This window comes from Rattus norvegicus, chromosome 15, assembly GCF_036323735.1.
Source record: "Rattus norvegicus strain BN/NHsdMcwi chromosome 15, GRCr8, whole genome shotgun sequence".
NCBI lineage: Eukaryota > Metazoa > Chordata > Mammalia > Rodentia > Muridae > Rattus > Rattus norvegicus.
The window spans coordinates 43,264,724-43,286,253 of NC_086033.1; the positions used below are offsets into that span (position 1 = coordinate 43,264,724).

Consider the following 21,530-nt stretch of genomic DNA (forward strand, 5'->3'; position numbering starts at 1 on the left):
TATGTCAGAACTGTGCTGCTGTTAAATTTTATGTGACCAAACTGGACTGTGAAGGAAGTCAGCAAAGAGGCTGATGTCTGTAATTTCTTAATCACGCATTTAATCACCCTGTCACAAAGCCCTTGTTTCTGCTACATAGCTGACTATTAAGGGTGGCAAAGACGCCGCAGACGGACCTTCTCAGTGTGGTCACAGCAGACAGAGGTAAACAGAGCTGTAAAGGGAGCCGCACTGAAGGCAGAGAAAGCACTAGTGTAGCAGAAGAAGCTGATGGTGGTGCAGGCTCTCAAGGAGAGTGAGAGCGCTCAGGGCAGGGACCTGGGCACAGTGCAATAGTGAGAGGCAGAGTAAAGGGATCCTAAGGAGTCCATGGCAATGGAATTGGGAGTCCAATACAGCCTGAATGCTTGATGGGGCAGCAGGTCAAAGTGGAGAAAAGACTGAGTCCATGTTGTGAAGAGAGGAATCAACTCTTTAAGAATCTTGGAGCCATGGTTTAAAGCAGGGACATTTGAGGGTCAAAGTTGTTTTGCAGAGCAGTATTTCCTGTTGTGACAGACACAGAAGCCACCCATGTGTGTAGCTGTGGCAATGGCTAAGGAGAAATCATGAAGGCATGGGGAGGAAGAGGAAGCCATGACAGTCCTGCAGCATGAGCCATCATTTGCCTTCCGGCACTTTAATTTTTAGGTATGTTTTGTAAAAAACAAAAAGACAAACAAAAACTTTTCTAAGGTAGGAGAGCTTGGCTGCTAGTTTCTAAAGGACACACAAAATCAAACCCTAGAACTTCACTCTTCTTTCTTTTGGAAATGTAAGCACATGCCCGTGGATAGCGACATAGAGACGGCAAGCTCGGAGGACGCTGCACATGACAAAGGACACCATCAGCTGAGCGACCAGCAGCTTCCCACAGAGAAGTCAAATGACTGGTGCTATGTGATTTAGGGTAAAAGTTAGAATGAAAAGTGGGAAAATAGTGTACACGAAATGAGAAGCCATAAGCTAAGAATGAAGGGCAATGCCCCTCAAGCACATTTGTTCCAATAACACTTACATCACTGAAGCCAGAGAATTTCTGATTTGTGTCTTGTTGAGAATGCAGACAAAACAGAGACCAACCCTAAGAGGGGATGAAGCCACACAGACAGGCATGTCGCACTGTCTTCATGCAAGCTATCCCTGCAGAGAAGATCTACAGTTTCACTCTTTTAGTTATCTAGAATTAGTGTTCAGGACTGTTTCCTACTACCCACAATTCCATGTGGATTTCTTCAGAAGACATTAACATTATGCCAGCCTACATGCTATGGAGTTTAATCGTGTCACCTCCTATATGAGAGCATCTATGAGTGAAATTATCTTTAGCAATGAAACAATTAAAATGTTTTCATTTCTTAGCTTGTTTTTATACAGTGGAGTAAAGGTGGAGAGGACACAGGTGGAAAGCCACCCTCCCTAAGGAGAGGATCTATCTTTGCAATTGATAGGGGCCTAATACTTTTTCTATTTACTCACAGATCATTAAAATGATATTCCCTTTTCTTCAAAGATACCACAGTTCTTCTAAGACTAAGCATACCTTAAAACATTCCCATGAACCCATCTGTGGCCAGAGAGAAGTAAGAACGGCACAGATAGAGCTCTGCTGTATGCACGACCATCACTGAGCCTGGTCTTGTGGCAGTTAGGGGTCTTGTAGATTGTTTATTAGTTAGTTGAAGTGGGACAGTGTAAGCTGCATTCCCAAGGTTATAAAGGACTAGATCAGGTCCTCTGACTTTTGAGTCTCATTTTCATTCTAGTACTGTTAGCTAAAGAAGTTTCTGGGTGAGAGGGAAGGACAGGTAGCAATGAGGTAGCATGAAGTGGAAAACTGGTGGGGTGGTGGTGAGTGATGCTGAGCGAGAGGTGAGCAGTGCTGAGGGAGAAGATTGGAGGCATCATTACTTACATTTACCTAAATTATATATGTTATATGTATATGAAAGTGGGTGCATATTATCACCTGTGGGGGGTTGATAATGCTCCCCTCCAAGAGCCAGAGACTAACACCAATCCTGGTACCAGTCATGAGAAACCTCCTTTTAAGTTGTTGCTCAGTGATTTCAAGCAAATCCCAATAACACAGGCTATTACTGCTGCTCTTAGTTGCTTTCCAGAACCTAAAGTCCGTTCCTACTGCTGAGGACACCCTGGACTTTGGAGACAGGACTTGAAAGAACTGAACTGGATCTGCCCCAGAATCGTCCTCCCTGTGGTCTAGGTTTCATAGTACTGGAAAGCGCTATGCAAACTGCCAAGGTGGAAAGCAATCAACAGTCCTACCCAGCTAAGACACCTGTGAACCACAGCAATGACCAACGTGCAAAATAGCCCCAAAGGTGCAACAGCGGCACTGATAGCTTGGGGGTAACCAATAGCTGTCTAGTTGTACTTATGGGCCAAATGGCATGGAATTCGTGTCTGCTAATGTAAGCATGGCCAACTACTGTGGCTGGGGAGCCCACAGAACCTACAACCTACTGCTGAAAACCAGTATAACTGTTCTGTGCATTCCCAATACTTACTCTCATACCCACAGATAAATGTAGCTTTCACTCCTCATCTCATTAAAGAAGCTTCTTTTTGCAGGAGATGGAGACTATTACAGAAACCCCAACTGGTCAAAATGCAGAGAACATTTACCTGGGTCCTCAGCCCCAACTGATACATCTATACCGCGGCCCTTGTACCTATGACTCAGGAAACATCAAGAGGGGGTGAAGATTTCAAATGCCACAGAGGACCGAGAAGTCTGCTCTGAGACTGCATCTGCGATCTATGACATGGAATCTCAAAAATACGGCAGCACAGACAAGACCTAAACAATGACATCACCAGCCGACAAGCCACCAGGAACGGGGGAGATCTCAAAAGGCCCCACCTCTAGATGGGATGATTTCAGTCATCAGTGACTGCTGAAATGAAGAGATCTAGTCTTACCGAGGGACGAGCCCCTAAACTGGTTATCCAATACCACTGGTCAGCTCTAAAAATACACATATGAGCAATGTTAAATGGGTTCAGCAGCCTGTATTTATATATTTATATATTTATTTATACACACGCAACAATAATAATTAAAGACAAAGAAGAAACCGGTAGAGAAAATGCACGGTAGACAGAGGGTGTGGCAATGGAAGGGAACAGTAGGAGAACAGAGTATGACAGTAGGGGAGAGATGATCTAAGTGTATTATATACATGTATGAAATGTCAAAACGAAACCTACTACTTATTACAATTACCTATTACAATTAATAAATGATAATAGAAATGAAAAATCTTATTGTACATGGTAACTATACAGAAACCATTGAAAAGACCAGAATTTCTCATCTACGAGTAGTCGCCAGTTAGAAAACTTAACACAGTAGTTATCCTGTTCTCATTATTATCTCTCTCTTACTATTTAATAGAGTAAGATAAATACAAATTAAAATAAAGTGCCTAACAAGGAAAACAGAGTGAGCCAGGCATGTAGAGATCAAACTGGTTGGCAACCCTGCTCTCACCAGGGAGGAAGAAGAAACAAGTTCCAGGTCATATTCAGCTACACAGTGAGCTGAAGCCCAAGCCAGGGGCTGCTCACACCTACAATCCCAGCACTGGGGAGGCTAAGGCAGGAAGATGTCATTTCAAGACTAGCCAGGGCTACACAATGAATTGCTCTCTCAAAACAAGCAAGCAAGAGAACAAAACAACAAACAAGCAAGTAAGCAGGCTTCTGTCAAATCAGCCCCCTTGCTTCTCCATATATGCACCACCATCACGTGTGCACTCTGGAAGCATGATCAACTAAGCAGTTAGGCCACTGGGGCTATAACTTCTTGAATTCATCTGATCTTAGTTAGGCTCAGAATAGAAAGACAGTTACTAACTTACATATCCATAAACTAGAGCATATTTTCATGGCAGTGTTCATGATAAAATTATATTTTACAAGTCATGTAAGGAGAGTTAATATAGAATCGTACAGCTGGTGAAAGGCTCTGCTGCTGGAAAGGTGTGTACGTAACATACAGAGATATGTTGGAAACACGGGAGGTGTTGATGATGGTCGCCGAGTGCAAGCATGAGAGCTCCTTTCTACTCTAGATCCCCTTGTATTTCCTCACATTTTACACACTAACCAGATAGTAACTTTATAATGCAAAGGTAACATTTGAAAAGAAAGTTTGCTACCTTATGATGCGAGAGAAATGCAGTTTTACATAATTATTAAATAACAGTTTCTTAGCTGGCCTTGCACCTTTTAGCAACATTTGAGAATGTGCTTCATAAATGCACTAGAGTCCGATAAACAGGAGCCACCCTGCACTAATGCCTTCTTACAGATGAGCTCATTTTGAATTCTATGGGCAGAACTAAATAAATAACAGCTCTCCCCACATCAACCTTTTAAAAGGTGTACGTGAACAGAAAAACTAAAATATAAATGAGTTCTGTTCCAGAGGAAGCTGTATGTTTTCACAGTTTGGCAGCATCTTAAAACTTCAGAACAGAAAAGCTTGTGAAAGGAGAGTTTTAAGCAGAAAAATTAGTATTGGCCTGTGGACAGATTAAAGACCCAAAAAGATGACTTCTCAAATCCTCATTCATAAATTCATATGGAAGTCCGCAACACAGACCACTGTGGATTTAGACAGACTGCAGAGCAGACCCTAGCAAGGAGTCAAAGACTTTTGAGTTGTATGGAAACATCACGAGGTCAACTCCTCCCACCTGTAGTAAGGGTATGAAATCTGAGATGGAGCCACCAAGGAGAAAGAACTAGCCTCCTCATGGTCACATGACCTACAGCTGAAGCATCCCGACATAGTTCATTGGCTCAAAGGCCTAACAGGAATGGCCGTTAGTAGCTAAAGATAGGCTACTGTTTCTGACCTCATTTAAGATATGCCATGCAAATCCCCAAAGATGAACCAACTAGCTTAAGGTCCTGGCAGTCTCTCGAGAGCTCCTGACAGTGAAGATGTGATGCTATCAGAGAGAGAGAGAGAACTGCAGGGCCACAGCTGCATCTCACCCAAGGGCTTCTCACCTCCTTGAAAAACATGGTTACTCAGGGGACAACTGTAACACTGACCCACCTCACTACACATTGCCAGTCTGTGTCTACAGCTGGCTTTACTTAGCCACATGCACCAGTTCCTCTGCAGACACTAGAGGTTACAGGCTTCCAACTAACTCTTATCAGGGTGGTAAAATGCCAACTCTTGGTTGATGACCAGGAATGAAAGGCATTAGTTACTTTCCACTTTGCTGGCCCTAAATTGTCTGGAAGAGACAATTTAAGGGAGAAAGGATTTACTCTGTCTTATCGTTTGAGGGGATACTGTACAGCATGGTGGGGAAGGCATTAGAGCTTGTTCACATTTTAGCTGACCAGTCAAAAAGGAGGGGAAGCCAGGCCAGGAAATAAACTTCAAGACCCATCCCCAAGAAATTTCTTTCCTCCAGTTAGGCCCCATCTTCTAACCATTCCACGGCTTTCCAAAACACCACCACAAGTTTGGGCCCGCGGTTTCAAACACAAGAACCCAAGGGACATTTTTCATCCAAGTCATTATAGATGGAGACTCTTCTAGAACTCTCGGGAACCAAAACCAAACCAAACAAAGCACCCCTGACAGGCTCCCACTGTATCACAGAAGAACGACAAGGTGCACTTGACTGAGACAAGCGGCTTGACCGACTCTCAGGAGCTTATCAAGCATTTGGTCAACTCTCCATTTTAACAATAAAGAAGAAACTGTGTGAGGATGGTGTTTGGTTCTTCTGGTCCATGAACTTTCTAGTGGAACTACCAAATGGGAATGATAAACAAGTTAAGCCAGCAGAGTGACATTTTGGAAAATTCACAAACTCTTGGGCATTGGGGCTGGTGAGTTCCTCTTGCAATCTGCTTCACCTACAGCCAGGCGGCAGCTGCACCTTTTGCCTTCTGTCCCGGTTTCCTGATAGGAAGTAGTTTTGTCAGAAGGAACTGGAAGGTGATAGAGAATGAAGTTCCTCACACTTGGCCAACCATTAATGGATCACAATAGAAAGACCAACAAAAGAGGATTGGTAGAGATCAACTCATTGTTCCCTGGATTTCCCCCCCCCCCTAGGGTCAATTCCAAGCTTTTGCAAAATGCACATCATGCTAAAGGAATAATGCCTGAGCCTAAAATGAGAAATGGTTTCACTGGGGAATCAATCCTTAAAAAAAAAAAAAAACCTCCTAAGTAGTAAACCAAGTAGATAAATTCTTAGAACTATGGTTGCAATAACACCTCTGCTTTTGGCCAAGATCTCGTAAAGAATCAGGGTGTGCTGCTCTCTGGTTATCCTAGTACTTCCCGAAGCCTAGCTTTTCACTGCCCATGTCTTAGGTTTGTGACCATTTTCAGTGATAATCAAACTATCAGAGAGTAGGTAATGGCCTTTAGTAGCCTTTTAAAAGGTAAGTTATAGAGAACCCTGTCTCAAAACAACAAAACAAACAACCCCCCCCCTGAAAAAACCCCTTTTCTTAAAAACAATAAAAGGTAAGGAACTGTAGAACATTCCTTAGATCCTAGCTCTCAGGAAGCAGAGGTAGGCGGATCTCTGAATCTAAGGCCATCCTGGACTAAGAAGATCCTGTCTCAAAAACCAAACAAACAAAAGTGAAATTAATTCTGCTGCTATATGTCAGAACATATGCGGAAAGCTGCTTAGCCACTGTGTGCAGATTTAGTAAACCTCCAAGAGAGAACTAAATAGTAAGGCTGTTTTGGTGCCAAGTCTGCCTAAGGATGATGGCTATATGACAGTCTCAAGATAATTAGAAACAAAGTCTGGGCTTTGGAAAAGTATACTTTTTAATACTATTTTACATGAATGTGTGCAGAGGTCAGAAGAGGCCATCAGATCTCCCAGAGCTGGAGTTGGTGTTGGCTATGAGCTGGGACTCAAACCCAGGTTTTCTGCAAGAATGAGCCACTGGCCCTGCCCTAATCTGAACTTTAATGTATGGGGCGTCGTCAAAGCAACAGTACAGGATACTGTGAATGAGGCGCTACACCATGATCAGGACTTCTGTGGTGCATAGGTCTTCAAGGTACAGTTTAAAGAGGACACACATTTTGTAGCATGAAACTCAGCAGGATATTCAAGCTTCTTCAACCAAAAAGACAAGCAAATGGAACACTTACTCACAAGTCCATATCCTGCTTGTGGCTACAAGCAAGCCCTATGTAAGCTGTTATCTTAGGGTCTAACACTCCTTCCCACAGTATACGAAGAACCAATGTCTCCCTTGATCCTGCCCACTAGATAGCATCCCCTTGTGTCTACCACAAGGACTGACACCAAGTAATCGCTGGAATATTTGAACCTTAAAAAGAAAAGGCTCGGGGTTGGGGATTTGGCTCAGTGGTAGAGCGCTTGCCTAGGAAGCACAAGGTCCTGGGTTCGGTCCCCAGCCCCGGAAAAAAAAAAAAAAAGAAAGAAAAGGCTCACTTGTTTCCCTCAGTTTTCAGTTAGGCACAAGCTGACCTCCCTCTGTACCAGTGAAGGTCACATTCTGATGAAGTTGTCATACCTCACAGTGACTCTCATGATAGCAAGGGTCACCTAACTGTGCTGTGTCTTTGTAGACTGTGGCTGTAGCAGGGTATGCGGAGTGCAGCTGCGCCATCCACAGAGGACAGGGAAGACTCTCACTCCACCTCAAAGCATCACGGTAAGCTCTCTTTTAGCTATTTCTGTTTGACCAGAAAGGAACCAGGAAGTATAATTTGCCAGTTTTAAAATGCATTTAAGGACAGTCCATCTTCTTATTGGCTATGAGAAATGGATTGGGATAACTCTGCTTGTCAATAAGTGGCAAAGTTTTGCTGTTTTTCCTCAAATAGTCTAATGGATTGAAATGAGGTCATGTCCAGGCTCCTGCTGCCTCATGTAAATGCTAAGAACTTCCTTCTCTTTGCAGAGGCACAGGAGGTGCAGCTCTTATGTTCCGCTCGAGTAATTCCACAAGGGTATAGGAGAGGAGAAACTCATTTTAAAATTCAACTTCCAGTACCTATTAATTCCGAAATGTATAGTTTATTCCCCCAGCATTTTCTATTCCCTACCAGTGCTGACATGGGGAGGGAGGGAAAGGAAGACCAGGCAAAACTATGTCGGGGAGGCAGAGGGCATGCACGTTCATCCTCATTCACTTCAGGAGCTCAACCCTGCCACCACAGTGCAATGGCCAAGGAATGGAAAGACATCACTGAAACAAGAGCGGTTTCTGAGTCACATTAGTGAGGACAGTCTTAAATCCTTCATTATTACTTACCTTTGGATTGACATAATGGCCTTAACATTTTGAAGAGAATTGAAAGATACTATACTCCTCTTTGTCTCCTCTGAGCCTGACATGTCTGGAGTAGCTATGGGCTAACAGTTCCTAACCTGCTGAGGCCGTGGGATCACCTTGCCTACTCATTCAGCCATGTTCACATTACCCCTGGAAGCATTAGCTTGCATGCCTAGTGCCATGCGGCTTACTTGCCTGCCGAGTCTAATAAAATGCTTGCTTGAAGCATATAAACCACGCCACTCAGATGCTGCGTAAAATACAGGGAGCCTACGGGTACCTAGCATATATCTACTATGTATTCCTAACTGCTATATCATCAGATACCAAACAAAAGGGAAAGGATACAAAGATATAAGCTCACCATTTAAAGCAAGTAACTCAAACTGTATCATGTCTCTCCATCTTCACCTTTCTGTTTTTCAGACAGTCTCCCTCAGCAGCCTAGGTTAGGTCAGCCTGAACTCGGTATGCTTTCCGGGCTCCTGGAAACTCATGGTGATCCTCCTGCTTCAGCCTCCGGCGTATGGATGACAGGCTGGAGCGCTGTGACCCAGCTTTATCACGGTAACACAACTGCTTCGTCTGCTCCCACCATTTCATTTACACCCCCTCCAGTTTACTAAGCCACGACCGTCCTTCCTGTGCATTCACCATTACTGATGTAGGTACTTGCTAAAAAGTGAGCACACTTAATGTAAAGAGCTAAAAAACAGGCTCTTTTCTCCGTGTTACTAACTTGCTTCTGAGATCGAGGGGCTTAAGATACTTCCTTCAGCAGCTTTACTCAATTCAGCAATAAAAGAATAATGAAGAAAATGAAAGATTCTTTGTGATTATAATAAAAGTTTTAGGAACAAAAATCAAAAATAAGAGAAGTCAATTTTTTTTCTAAGTAGTAATTCAAGCATTTGTAGTCTTCTCACTTAATAAAAAAATTAGTACTTCCAACAATCTCGATGAAACGGGAGGTGACCAATGACATCTTTGCCACTTCAGTTTCTTATTATGCATCTGTAAACCCTGACACTGAGAGGCCCTCTCCACAAGCTGACTGCTGAAGGCAGCATTATCACACTATTGGGACATGCAGGAACATGGATGTCTGACAGAGCCCCTTCTCGGGGGATGAGGCTCCCCAAGGTTAGTCTGCTCACGGTATCCAGGCCGTGCCAGCCTGCAGCTAGAGAACTTAGTCTCTGCACATGCTACTCTCCAGAACCCGCCCGGTGAAGAATTCACTGAAACTACAAGTAAAAAGAGACAGGCACGAGACTGACACCAAAACCTTACACTAACAAACTGTCCTGGGAAGAATTCCAAAATGCTAAAGACCAAGGGAATTAGATTACAGCGCCCTCAAACAACACTCGAGAAACACGCTTCATAAGCCGATTATCTCTTCCGTACTAATTCTCCCAGAAGGCAAGAATGCACCGGGCAAACCGCATCTGTGTGTCAGACACGTCCCAAACGCAGACTACACGCACGGCAGGTTAAGGGCAGGGACACCAAGTTTAGAGCTTTGATTTAATTTGTGTTTGCCATAATACTGTGGCTGCAATGCTATTTTCGCTCATGACAGCAGTTATTCCAAGAACCTATTTTTGGATATGTGAATTTTAGGGGAAGGAGACACTTACTCTCAAGCTTGTTTTCTATGCTGGTTCCTTGGCTTCTGGGGCGAGTTTAAATTAACTTCTTAAAGTTATTTTGTTGACTTCAAAGTCAAAAAACCAAAATTCATTTCCCTTATAATTCCCAGGCTCTGTTTAATGGTGGGGTTTTATTTTGTTTCCTATTACTTACAGAAGATGAACATTACAGAAATAACCCAAGAACAAAAACACATTACAGGTAAACTGCTCTGTGAGAACAAACCATGCAGTAGAACTCTGAATACACAGATAGACTCGTCTGTATCTTCTTGGTCAGTCAGTCAATACAGTCATTCCATCACTTAACTAGAAAGAACAGCAGTAAGTAACTTTCTTGCACCACTGCAGTCACCACATCCACTGGATACTGCCAGGCACTCTTGCAGTTACTGCTCAGCCTGGTCAGGGCTTCCCCGAAGACGTTACCTTCTTCCCATCTTTCTTAACTGGGTGAAAGAACCTGTGGTGTGGTTTAGAAACTTTTCTATCTTCTTCCTTTGATATGAAACAGGAGTAGGAACAGTAGCCAGGCCTCATTCTCTGTATTCCAGCCACAGACCCAAGATAGACCTTGTTCCCAAATGAAGGCACAGCAGGGCCAGATCCTGAAAGGCACATAGGGAGAGTATACTGGGCCTGGCTCCTAGGCTTCGACCCTCCACAATGCAAGTCTAACTTACATAAGCTCTTCTTCCATCGAGAGCTGTTTCTACTCTCTCTCCAACACTGCCTCATTACCGGAAGGCGGTTGACTGAATGAATGAAGGGGCAGGTTTTGGAAAGTCCTAGTTTTTGTCTTATACTATCTGCAGATACAGGCCTATCCAATGGACACCGTTTTCCATCTTGTGGATATATAAACCACTGGTAAGCCTAGTTTAGTGCTAATATATAGCAAAAGTTTATTAAGTAACTGACCAAAGATTATCCAATATCTTCTAAACTCTCTATTAAAATAGACAAATCTTTAAAACAACCCATACTGTTCTAAACAGGAAACAAGACCAACCTATGCAGATAGAATAAACCTGTGTTCCTCATGCTCCTGTGGTCCAACATCAATTACACATGTGTTGCATCTTTTCCCTGTTAAAACCTTTATAGTTTAAGAACTATAGGTTAAGACCAAACAGAAGGCTGAAACAGATGCTAATCCAAGGGCATAAGATTTGGGCTAACCAAGGCCTCGTTCGTGTGCAAAGAGCAACTGGTATACATCCAGATGAAAATGTCTTCTCTCTCGAGCAAGAGGACTCATATACAATTAGTACTGCAGAGAGACATGGAGTCCATCTCCTCACTGGATGTGTTGTCTTAGGAAGTATCTAACCTTGAACCTTGGTTGCCTCATTTGGAAAAGGACCAGAGTGGGGATCAAATGTGGAGGGTAAACAGGGGTGCTCCTGATGGTGGACTGAACAATGCCTTCCTGTTTTATGTGAAGTTTTGCTGAGGTCTGACTTACATATGGAGCAATCCACATGTCCGAAATGATTGCAGTAATTCCCAAGAGCATAAAAGCAGTGTGCTCTGCAGCTGCCTCCTGGCCCCCCGACCTCCATCTTCCTTAGTCTGGGCCAGTACCACACATGTTCTTTTTCTATAAATTTCATTACTCTGGATATTTTCTATAAACAGAACCACATACACACTGCCCCTTGTACTAATCAATGATTTGGGGAGTCAGGAAAGAAAACAAAGCAACATCCACAGCATTATACATGTGACTATGACTGTCTACTGTAAGCAGAACACTGTGACAAGGCTGGGGGATGCACCACTGAGAAGCTTTGGGTGTGGTAAGGTACCAGGAAGCTGCACACACACGTCTTCGCACACACACGTCTCCGCACACACGAGTTAGCAGGCTGTAGTTTGTGGACACTCTCCTGTAAGTGTTTTCTTTTTCTCACTCAAATGTGATGCAAAGTCACCACAAGAAAAGGAGGTTGAGTTTTCAGAGAGAAAATGAAGTGTAAAATAATTTTAAGAAAGTGGAAAAGGTAAGCCAGGAAGATATGATATGAGTATGTGACAGAACTAAAGATCTCCTTGAGGTTCATGATCATGAATTTAAAATGAAATAAATCAGCAGGGCTTTAAGGTTTGGTTCTTTTTCCAGCTACAATCAGTGGCCAAAAATAAATAAAAAAGCAGAAATTGTGAGCTGTAAACAACAAACCTGCACCCATACCTTGAGCTGTAAGTGGCTGATGGTGTTCCCTTGTGAGTGCCATGACAACTTCCTGACACTCACTTCAGGTCACTCCCTACCTAATGCTGGAATGGGCTTACTCTGAGGACAAACACTCTCAACCAGAACTACTGGAATCTTCTATGATTTCGTCATACGCATCATCTCCATTCACCCTTACATCTTGACTTACCAAGGTCCTAAGTTCCCAATGATTCACATGGGAGGGTTGGCTGGGGAGCTAGGATCAAACCTTGTTAACTCTGAAGTTTATCTTCTTTTACTCTATCATTACACGTAAATAATTACACGTAAAATTACACGTAAATGTTTAGAAACATAAGAACTGGGGAGCAGGAGAGATGGCTCAGAGGTTAAGAGCACTGACTGCTCTTCCAGAGATCCTGAGTTCAAATCCCAGTAACCACATAGTAGTTCACAATCATCTATAATGGGATCTGGTGCCCTCTTCTGGTGTGTCTGTCTGAAGACAGCAACTGTGTAATCATATATGTAAAATAAATAAGTGAATCTTTAAAACAAGGACATAAAGAAACATGAGAACTGGAGTGTAGGGATGCTGAATGATTTCCCAGGGCAGATCCTTGGCCAGTGGTGTGTGCAGACACTGTGTGCTCGGTGGATGCCTGACCATCACCAGGTTCATCACTCATCCAGCCATCACCACTCAGGCACAGGTTACTCTGACAGCCTTCTAATCTGGCCTCCTATGACTCACTCATAATATTACAACGTCCAGAGCAGACACATTTACACACAGACCAATGGTTACACTGACTGAAGGGGGGGGGGTGAGAAAGGAGAGTGGCTTCCATTAGATCTTAGAGTTCTGAGGATATAGTAACAGTATTGTACAGATAAATGTGGTGACATAATGTGACTATTGATACATTCAAGGAGTTAAGCATGCAGCTCTATCTCAATGAGGTTGTCTTTCATAAGTACATGTACACTTGTGTGTGGAGGTCATATGACAACTTGATGGAGATGTCTCTCTTCTTGCACATTGGTTCCAGGGATTAACTTAGGATGTCAAGCCTCACAGTATGTGTTTACCTGCTGAGCCGTCTCAATGGCCTTTCCATTTTATACTTATTTATCCAGACCACTACTGATGACATTAGGGCTTCTGTCAGTATTCTGATAGTGTTCTTTTTTGTTTTATTTCTGTCAGTAGAAAAGTTTGTCTCTGAAAGGCAAACCCAGAGGTAACCGCCCCAACACAGGCTGGCGCTCTTCCATGGGATCTTCTCTGGTTTGCATTTCCACAGCAATGGATGAAAAATGCTACTTCAGTGGAGCCTAATCGAGAGAAAGCTTTGCCAAACTATGTTTGCCAGTGTGACAGGTGAAGGATGTCACCCCAGTAGAATTTTAATTTGACTCACTCTCGACTCAACGCAAGTGTCTTTGCTGGGATGCAGTGATTTGCATCTGGAGGCTTGTACAGGAAGGAGGCCTGCCATGGGCTGGAGGCTACCCGGGCTGAGTGAGACTGTCTCAGGGCGGCCAGAACAGGGAGAGTGACAGTGGCCTTTTAGGACTTTGCAGTCCATTCTGGCTCCTTCAGTCCACCTTTCTGTACAGGTGCTGGTCCTACCTTATTTATAAACTCTCTATGTATTAAGGGCCATGCTTTCCTACTTCACTCAGCTTTACCCAGAATATTACCCACTTTTATTTATCCATCATTTCATTTCTGCTTTTGGGTTATGAGAGTCAGTTAGGAAACATTTTTTCTACTTCCAGGACACAAAAGGATAATTTATGTTTTCTTCTGTGTATATAAATTCACCTCTCTGATTGATTTGAAATTTATGTGTATGGAGTGAGGAATAGAATAGTTTTGGACTTTTATCCTATGCTAGTATATTTGAATAAGGTTTACTTGGCTGGATATATGTATTTATCCAAACATTCAGTCTATGCCAGAAAGCATGATGCTGCTCCAAGGTCAGGTGACTTCATGTTCCACTTCTGAGAATACAAAGCTCCGTTTCTGAGGATGCGGATCATCCAGACGATTGCTACTCGGGGCTTTAAAAGGCTTTCGGCATTTCCGAGCAGTCAGGGCTGAGCCACACCTCCTCTAGCAGTGCCAGGTTAGATGAAATGAAGCCAGAAAATAGGGTGAGGATATTTAATTTAAATTAAGGTTTAAAATGTTAGAACTCAATAGGAACCTTATAAAAAGATAAAATGTTGTATATCCTTTTGAGTAAAATTTAGTCAGTATAATTCTAGGAAAGAAAAACTCAGAAGTGAAGGAAGCCCAGCCGCTGAGTGACATCTACTATGCACACGTTCTCAATGGCTAGTCCTTCTCACACCCACGTTTGTGGTAAGTGCACTCTGGTATATTAGTGAGAAATGTAGCTCACTGCAACATCAGGAGAGTCAGAACCCAGACCAGGCACAAAGCAATACCGACATCTCTGCTACCCAGAGAGAAATGAGCACCGCTGTGACAGACTTAAGCCAGGCACTGTTCTCACTCCGATCTGCTATGTGGAAAATTTGAAACAAACTTTCAGAAAGAATCAAACTTTACAGATGAGGAAAATGGAGCAGATTGCAATCAGATCTCCAGAACACTAAAGTCTCCCCTTCCACTGCAGTCAGTCAGGGAGACACTGGTTTATTACTGAGCGTGTGGTCTACTTTTAGCTACAGTCAAGAGTGAGGGAGAGCACCTCACAGCAACGGATACCTGACGGCTCCATTGTGGCTGCCTATTCACCTCACACACACCATCTGCATTCCCACACTTAAAGCCTGTCCTCCTTCAGGGAGCGATGCCAATGGGAAACAGCAATGAAGCAGGTGAGAGAGAGATGGCAAACTCCTGGGTAACATGTTGCCGGATACTGACATTTCCACTTTGAAGACAAGAAAGACAGAGTTTTGCTTTCCGACTTGATCTGAACCTGATCAGGTTTCTGGGACTTCTAAATCTGCATCAAATGTTCCATCCGTCCATCCATCCGTCCATCCATCCGTCCATCCATGGTCAGATTAGGTAAGAATAACCATGTTGCTGTCAACCTTCCAGCCAATCAGAATCCTGTATATATCACTTATGCTGGAATGTGGGGGCTGAAGGACAGTTCTACTGTAGAATATATACTAAATTCAGCATTATGCTATAGGCATGTATTTATACCATGTCAGATGGGAAAAAAAAAAAAGGCATCAAAAGGCACTGAAACCAGATGCAGATCAGGCTTTGTTACATGTATTTTTTAATCTTTGGGAACCCATTTACAGAGATTGACCCTCTTCTGCAGAAAAGGGAGTCTCAGTACTCTCTCTCCTTTATGGTTCAACACTGATGAAAATCAAGCTTCACAGAGTTTTTTCAAAATAATGGAAAGATACATATTTAAAAATACCAACTCTAGGCCGGGTGGTGGTGGTGCATGCCCTAATCCCAGCACTAATCAGGCAGAGGCAGGAGGATCTCTGTGAGTTTGAGGCCAGTCTGGTGTACAGAGTGAGTTTCAAGACAGCCCGGGATACACAAAGGAACCTTATCTCAAAAACAGCAGCAGCAGCAGCAACAACAAAAACTCTATAAACTTTAACTGTATGGAGGCCGTTCCCAGCAGAGGACAAGATTGAGTTATAAAACAAGCTGGTTGGTGCTGCCAACGCCAGCTTTATGAGTTCTCTTTTCTCATCGACACAGCAGTTCTGACACTTCAGCACACCCGCAGAGCTACACTCTGGACGTCATGTTATCTTTTAGAAACGAAACTGGTCTGCTAAGGGTTTCACGGCACCAGGACACCTACCTTTCCATGACAGCTAGGCACTCCTTTCTCCAGGTAAATCTACTCCCTCGTCGAAGCCGGAAGGTTCCAGGTGTGGCAGAGACTGGGGGAGGTGTTTGTCTCCATTCAGGGTCCTCTATTGGAATGGGGGCAGGTCTCATACTTAACGTAGCCCCTGGAGTAAACAAGACATTTTTAATCAGATATTTTCCAATTAAATTAGTATTATAAAGATACCATGAAAACAAGACAATGAGCTTTGAGTATGAGCTTTTCTTTGTCCACTGAAATTTGAAGGTCAAGATAGTTAATATTCTTAAGGGACCCAATGCCCTCTTCTGGTTCTGCTGCCTCTATACAGATATAGTTCACAGACATACAGGCAAGCTACCTAAACATGTAAGATAAAAAATGGCCAAAAGAAAATCCTCAAGAGGTAAAAAAGCCTCTTCCTTTAAAAGCCTGTGGTCACCATACCTGTCACCTTCCCATCTGCTTTCATGTGTCCCTCTGTCCCTTTAAGGAATAGGGAGGCCTGGACTTTCCCCTGCTCAGCCCTTTTCCCCTATTCTAGGCCAGATACGGTACACATCTGTAATCCTACCACTTGCACGTCAGAGGCAGAAGGCCCCGAGTTACTAAGGCTAGTCTCAGCTCCACAAGACTCTGTCATATAATACAGCAGTGAAAGAAAAGAAGATGGCATTTCAGAAGCCTTCAGTGAGCAGGATCCAGTCTCTGTAGGTCTATTACCTACTAACAATCCCATATTCTTTCATCTCAACTATAACAACTTTGATCTGAGAGAGTTCACTAATGTAAACTTGCTTTTCTCAAATAGCTTCAACCAGTTATAATTCACTAATTCTTGGTCTACCACATGTCTTTTTCTGTGGCTTGTTCTAGATTTGAGACTAGACTCAAACCAGAGAAACCACATTGTCTCAGGCTTGCATGGACTTGGCTCACAGATCTGAACAGAGACTGACATGCTTCCCCAGAGAGCTCTGCCTCCTTTTACTACGTGTACTGAGAAATTCACCTTTCCCAAACATAATTACAGTTATACCCCTCTTCTGATTAGCATCTTTGGGACGTTCCCTCTGACTTTAGTTTAATGTGAACTCTTTTTCTTTCTGTCGGGACAAGGAGTAAAGCAGCCTAGAACTCTTGCCTCCACCTCTTAGGTATTGGAAGTATGGGCATGCTTCACTATCTGATGAACCAAAACTCTTACTAAAATGTCCTGGAAAGGCAGGTTAGAATTCAAGGGGTTTATGTACATGTGAATACATGTTACTCTCACACAATGTATACATGTTCCCTCATGGTAGGAGCTGTTTTCTATCAATATCGCCAGGTAACACCGTGGACAACGTCTCTATTTTAATACACATATATTCCACTCCCTCCTGCCTCCCCCTTCCACCCAAACCCTTTCTGAGACAGGGTCGTACTATGTAGCTTAGGTTAGCCTTTAACTCCTGACCGCAATAGTTCCTCCTGCTTTAGGATCCCAGTAGCTGGAACTACAAGTATGTAAATGTGGGCCTAGCCAAATCCTATTCTTCCTAAAGGCAGCATGTTTATTTGTATTTTCTTGGATGGAGACCAATGGTTTAAGCCTAGATTGTCCTTTTCAAACATATTAACTTTCTGTTTCTCCCTTATTAGTAAATCTCTTCTTCCAATGGCAAAATATCTCAGATTTACCTCATCTTTAATTTTCCTACCTCCCCCCAGATATTATACAGCCAGTCCATACTCAAATTTCATTAATTTTTATAGTCAAAGTAAATTGAGTATAACAGTTTGTTTTTATATGTATTGCTGACTTACAGCATCATCTCTCACAAGCAAACCTGCCCAGGGCAGGTCAGAAGATGAAGCTTCACAATAAGCCATGCAGTAGTCCTGGGCAGGTCCTATGACAAAGTCCAAAGCTAGACCATGGGGAGCTTTGTACCCTCTATCTGCCTCTCCTTGGATGCTGGTTTAGCTGTCCTTTAGGAAGTTAGCTCAACCGCACGTGTTAACAATCTAGAAAGGCTGAGAGGAATCTCTAGGTGCTTCTGCCGTTCTACCCGAGGGCTTGCCAGTGGAGGGAGAAGCTCCCTTGTACACTTAGGTCACCTCCCATTTAATCATATTAATATATACATCACGTGGATGCTTCTACAGCCATTTTACAGAGAGAAATAAATGCCCAGACACACGGTCCCAGCAAAGGCATGTTGGTAGCCAGGCTCCAAGGGCTCTACGGGTCCTCCCTTGCTTCCCAGCAGCTGTGCCTTTGTGTCGTGCTTTCCCATTCTGTACTCATGGCTAGACTGTGATCAACAGTAGGTGACAGTGAAAGCAGGTCTCCTCCAGAACTGAAATAACAGGGCATCTCTCTGTGGTTTCTTTTTCAGATCACTTGCTCAAGGGAGGAGTGATGCTGGGGTGAGAATGGATGCTGGGGTCCTTGAGGAACTGCTGTCTCTAGCCACATGGATAGCCAGCCTCCATGTGAATGGCCTAGCATGTGGAACATCCAGTTCCAGTGACTGCAGCCCTGACTGATGGCTTAACTAAAAGCTCATGATGTTTCTCCTGGATTTATGATCTATAGAAACAGGAAATAAATCTTTGTTGTGCTAAGCCGCAAAAATGTGGCATGGTTTGTATCACAACCAGGACCAGTTGTTATTTCATTATATTCCCCCAAACACTAAGTGTAGTAATTATCTAAATGCACCAATTTGGCAGGAAAAAATCCCTTTAAGATAAAATACTAATAGTAAACATGAGCACACTGTCTGATCCTAGCCTGTTACTGTTACTCTGACTTGTGTTAGTTTCTGGTCCTTTTTCTATTGAGCTTTAGATTTTAACTGAGTGGAGATCCAACACTGGTTATTAGTTGCACCGCTGTAATCATTTTTTTCACTTGTGCTGTATCTTTGTTTACAGCATTTTTAAAATCCTAATTATGATACTTAAGTTTGTGAGCCTTTCCATGCAGCTGATGGGTGTGAATCTTTTGTGTCAAGTCTAGCAGGTTTAAATCTCTTCAATTTTCATCAGTGAGTTTGAATTTTTTTATATTATGGTCAATGGGTTTATGAAAGGGGCTCAGGGACTCAGCAGTTAGGAGTCCTGGTTGGTCTTCCAGAGCACACAGGTTTAATTTCCAGATCCTTCCTGGCAGCTCACAACCGTAATTTCAGTTCCAGGGGATCTGATGGTCTCTTCTGGCCTCTGTAGGCACCAGACTTGCAAATGGTGCACAGAAATACATACTGGCAAAACACTCATACAAATAAATCAATAAACAAATAAATACATTTCTGTTATCAAAATAACCAGACCCTAGTTCGAAGTCTTTTCTATTTTTACCAGAGCAAGCAAGGATTACAGCACACAGTAAGAATCTAGGATAACAATCTACCTATTTAAAAGTAGACAAATTTTGTTCCAAAAGAAAATGTCCAAAACAACCAGGCTAACTAACATCATAGGGGGTCAAGATGAAGGCAGAAATAGAATAGAAAAGGCCATGGGTTCTCTTACCCCACCTCTGCCCTGGTGAAGGGATGGAGAATCTCAGAGCTGAGGGAATGGGGGAGAGAACAGAATGAGTGAGTGGGCTGCTAGAACTGTAGCGCACTCTCTCAGGCAGGCAGTGTCGTTCCAGGCATGCAAACTAACAGAGAGCAGACTCCTAAGAGGCTGAAGGAAATGGACAGCCAGTGCACAACAGAAGCTCCTTTTCGGTATTGGGACTTATTATTAACAATATTAATCATTTAAAAAAATATTCTGCATTGTCTAGACTTCCTGTAAGAAAGGAATTTAGATTAAAATAAAGTTGGTCAGAAAGGAAGGGAAAAAAGTAAGAAAAAGGGAGGATAAAACCCCAAGAGAATAAAGTAGTGACCTGGTGACCTTGAAAGAAATAGACTGCTTATGTACCAAAAGCTGAAATTGAATTTTAATTTTAATTTTAAATCTGTAAATATCCTTAATGTTAAAAATACCACATTAATTTTGAAATTGTTTTTCTTGTTCCATTTATTTATCAATGTAGCAGTCACTCAGAATAGCACAGAACCAGGTAGGCTAGCTAGCTGCCTGTAACCCAGCCTGGAAATGTGGAGTTGGGGATCCCCAAAGCAAGCCAGGTAGCAAGACTAGCTGTATCTGTGAGCTCTAGATTGTCCGAGAGACCTTGACTCCATGAGTAAGGAGGAGGAGAGATTGTGGGTGATTCTTGACATCAACAACCTTGAACCTCCAGGTGCCCACATACATGTATATCCATCCCCACACACAAACACAGACACTTGAAAAAATAGCACATGAAGCTCTTTGAATGAATACAGATTTCTTCTAGAAAGCCCAGTCTATGTTGTTTTGATTTATACAGACAGTGAATTCTACAAGAATAGGATAATTACACAATTTAGGACTCTGACAGGACCAATGCAAAGAAACTAGATTGTGGGAACAATGAAGAGAAGCCTAAAAACTTCCCTGCAGCAACACAGGACTTCCGGGCTGGTTGCCTTCTCCACATTATACCCGAGTTCACACTAAAACACAATTTTGTTCTTTGTTTTGGCAAATCTAAACTCGTGAGAAAAAAACCAACTTGCTTTTCTAATGTGCTAACAGGTTTTTAATGAGTGTTCTTCTGCAGATTATCTCATGTACAGGGTTAGAATTAGGTGAGGCCCCACTGATCAGCTAGTAAAGGAAGGTTGTTAGCACTACCCACAGGAACAGAAAATGGCTTCTCATCTTCTCCAACGTCATGCATATGTTTCCCAGAGCATGCTATATGAGGATAGGTGTTTCCTCTGATCTGCACACAGACTTCATGTGCACTACATACAAGCCTCCCACCTGACTCAGTTTAATGTAAAGTCTGCAGATCAGTGTCATGAGCCTGTAGGTGCCCAGCAAATCCTGCCTGCTGTAGTAATGGTTGAATCAGACAAGAGAAGACTGTGGAGCTTAATTTGAATTAAAATAGGGATTTTTCTCACATCACGCTGAATTTAGCACTTGGTTCTTTAGGAAAACAGGCATTTTCTTGTAAATGTTGTGATAAGAAACAAGATCAAGTCCATATGATTAGTTTCCATAAACTTGCTTTATTTATAAGACTTAGCAGGCTTTGGGATATGCTGGGAAATTCTGATGGGTCTGTTTATCAGAGAATTATATTGTATCTATAGATTTTGGATTATCAATAAAGTAACTCCACTTTCCCTTGCTGAATTTATGTAAAGAGAATCTTGTAAAGGAGAGACCTTATAAAACCTTGAAATGGATCAAGAGGCAGAAAGCCGAAAGTGGAATTTGACCAGAGAAGTGCGACCAGAAGTCATTTAATGTAAGGGAAGAATCCACAAACACAGCTGACTTGTTTGCCAGGCATCTCTACAGCAGAGAAAAGTCAGCTTTCTATTCTGCAGTTTGCCTTAATTTTACATTTTTTCTCAAAGTGTATGCGAC

General features: G+C 42.7%; 1 protein-coding gene across 15 annotated transcripts in view; it reads right to left on the bottom strand.

Annotated features, from left to right (window-relative positions):
* Positions 1–21,530, bottom strand: part of Hmbox1 (homeobox containing 1) — a 132,509-nt gene that overhangs the window by 21,221 nt on the left and 89,758 nt on the right. For all 15 annotated transcript variants that reach the window (XM_039094021.2, XM_039094013.2, XM_039094010.2 and 12 more), the window contains 1 exon segment: positions 16,047–16,200. In XM_039094021.2, the coding sequence (XP_038949949.1) occupies positions 16,047–16,200 (154 nt within the window).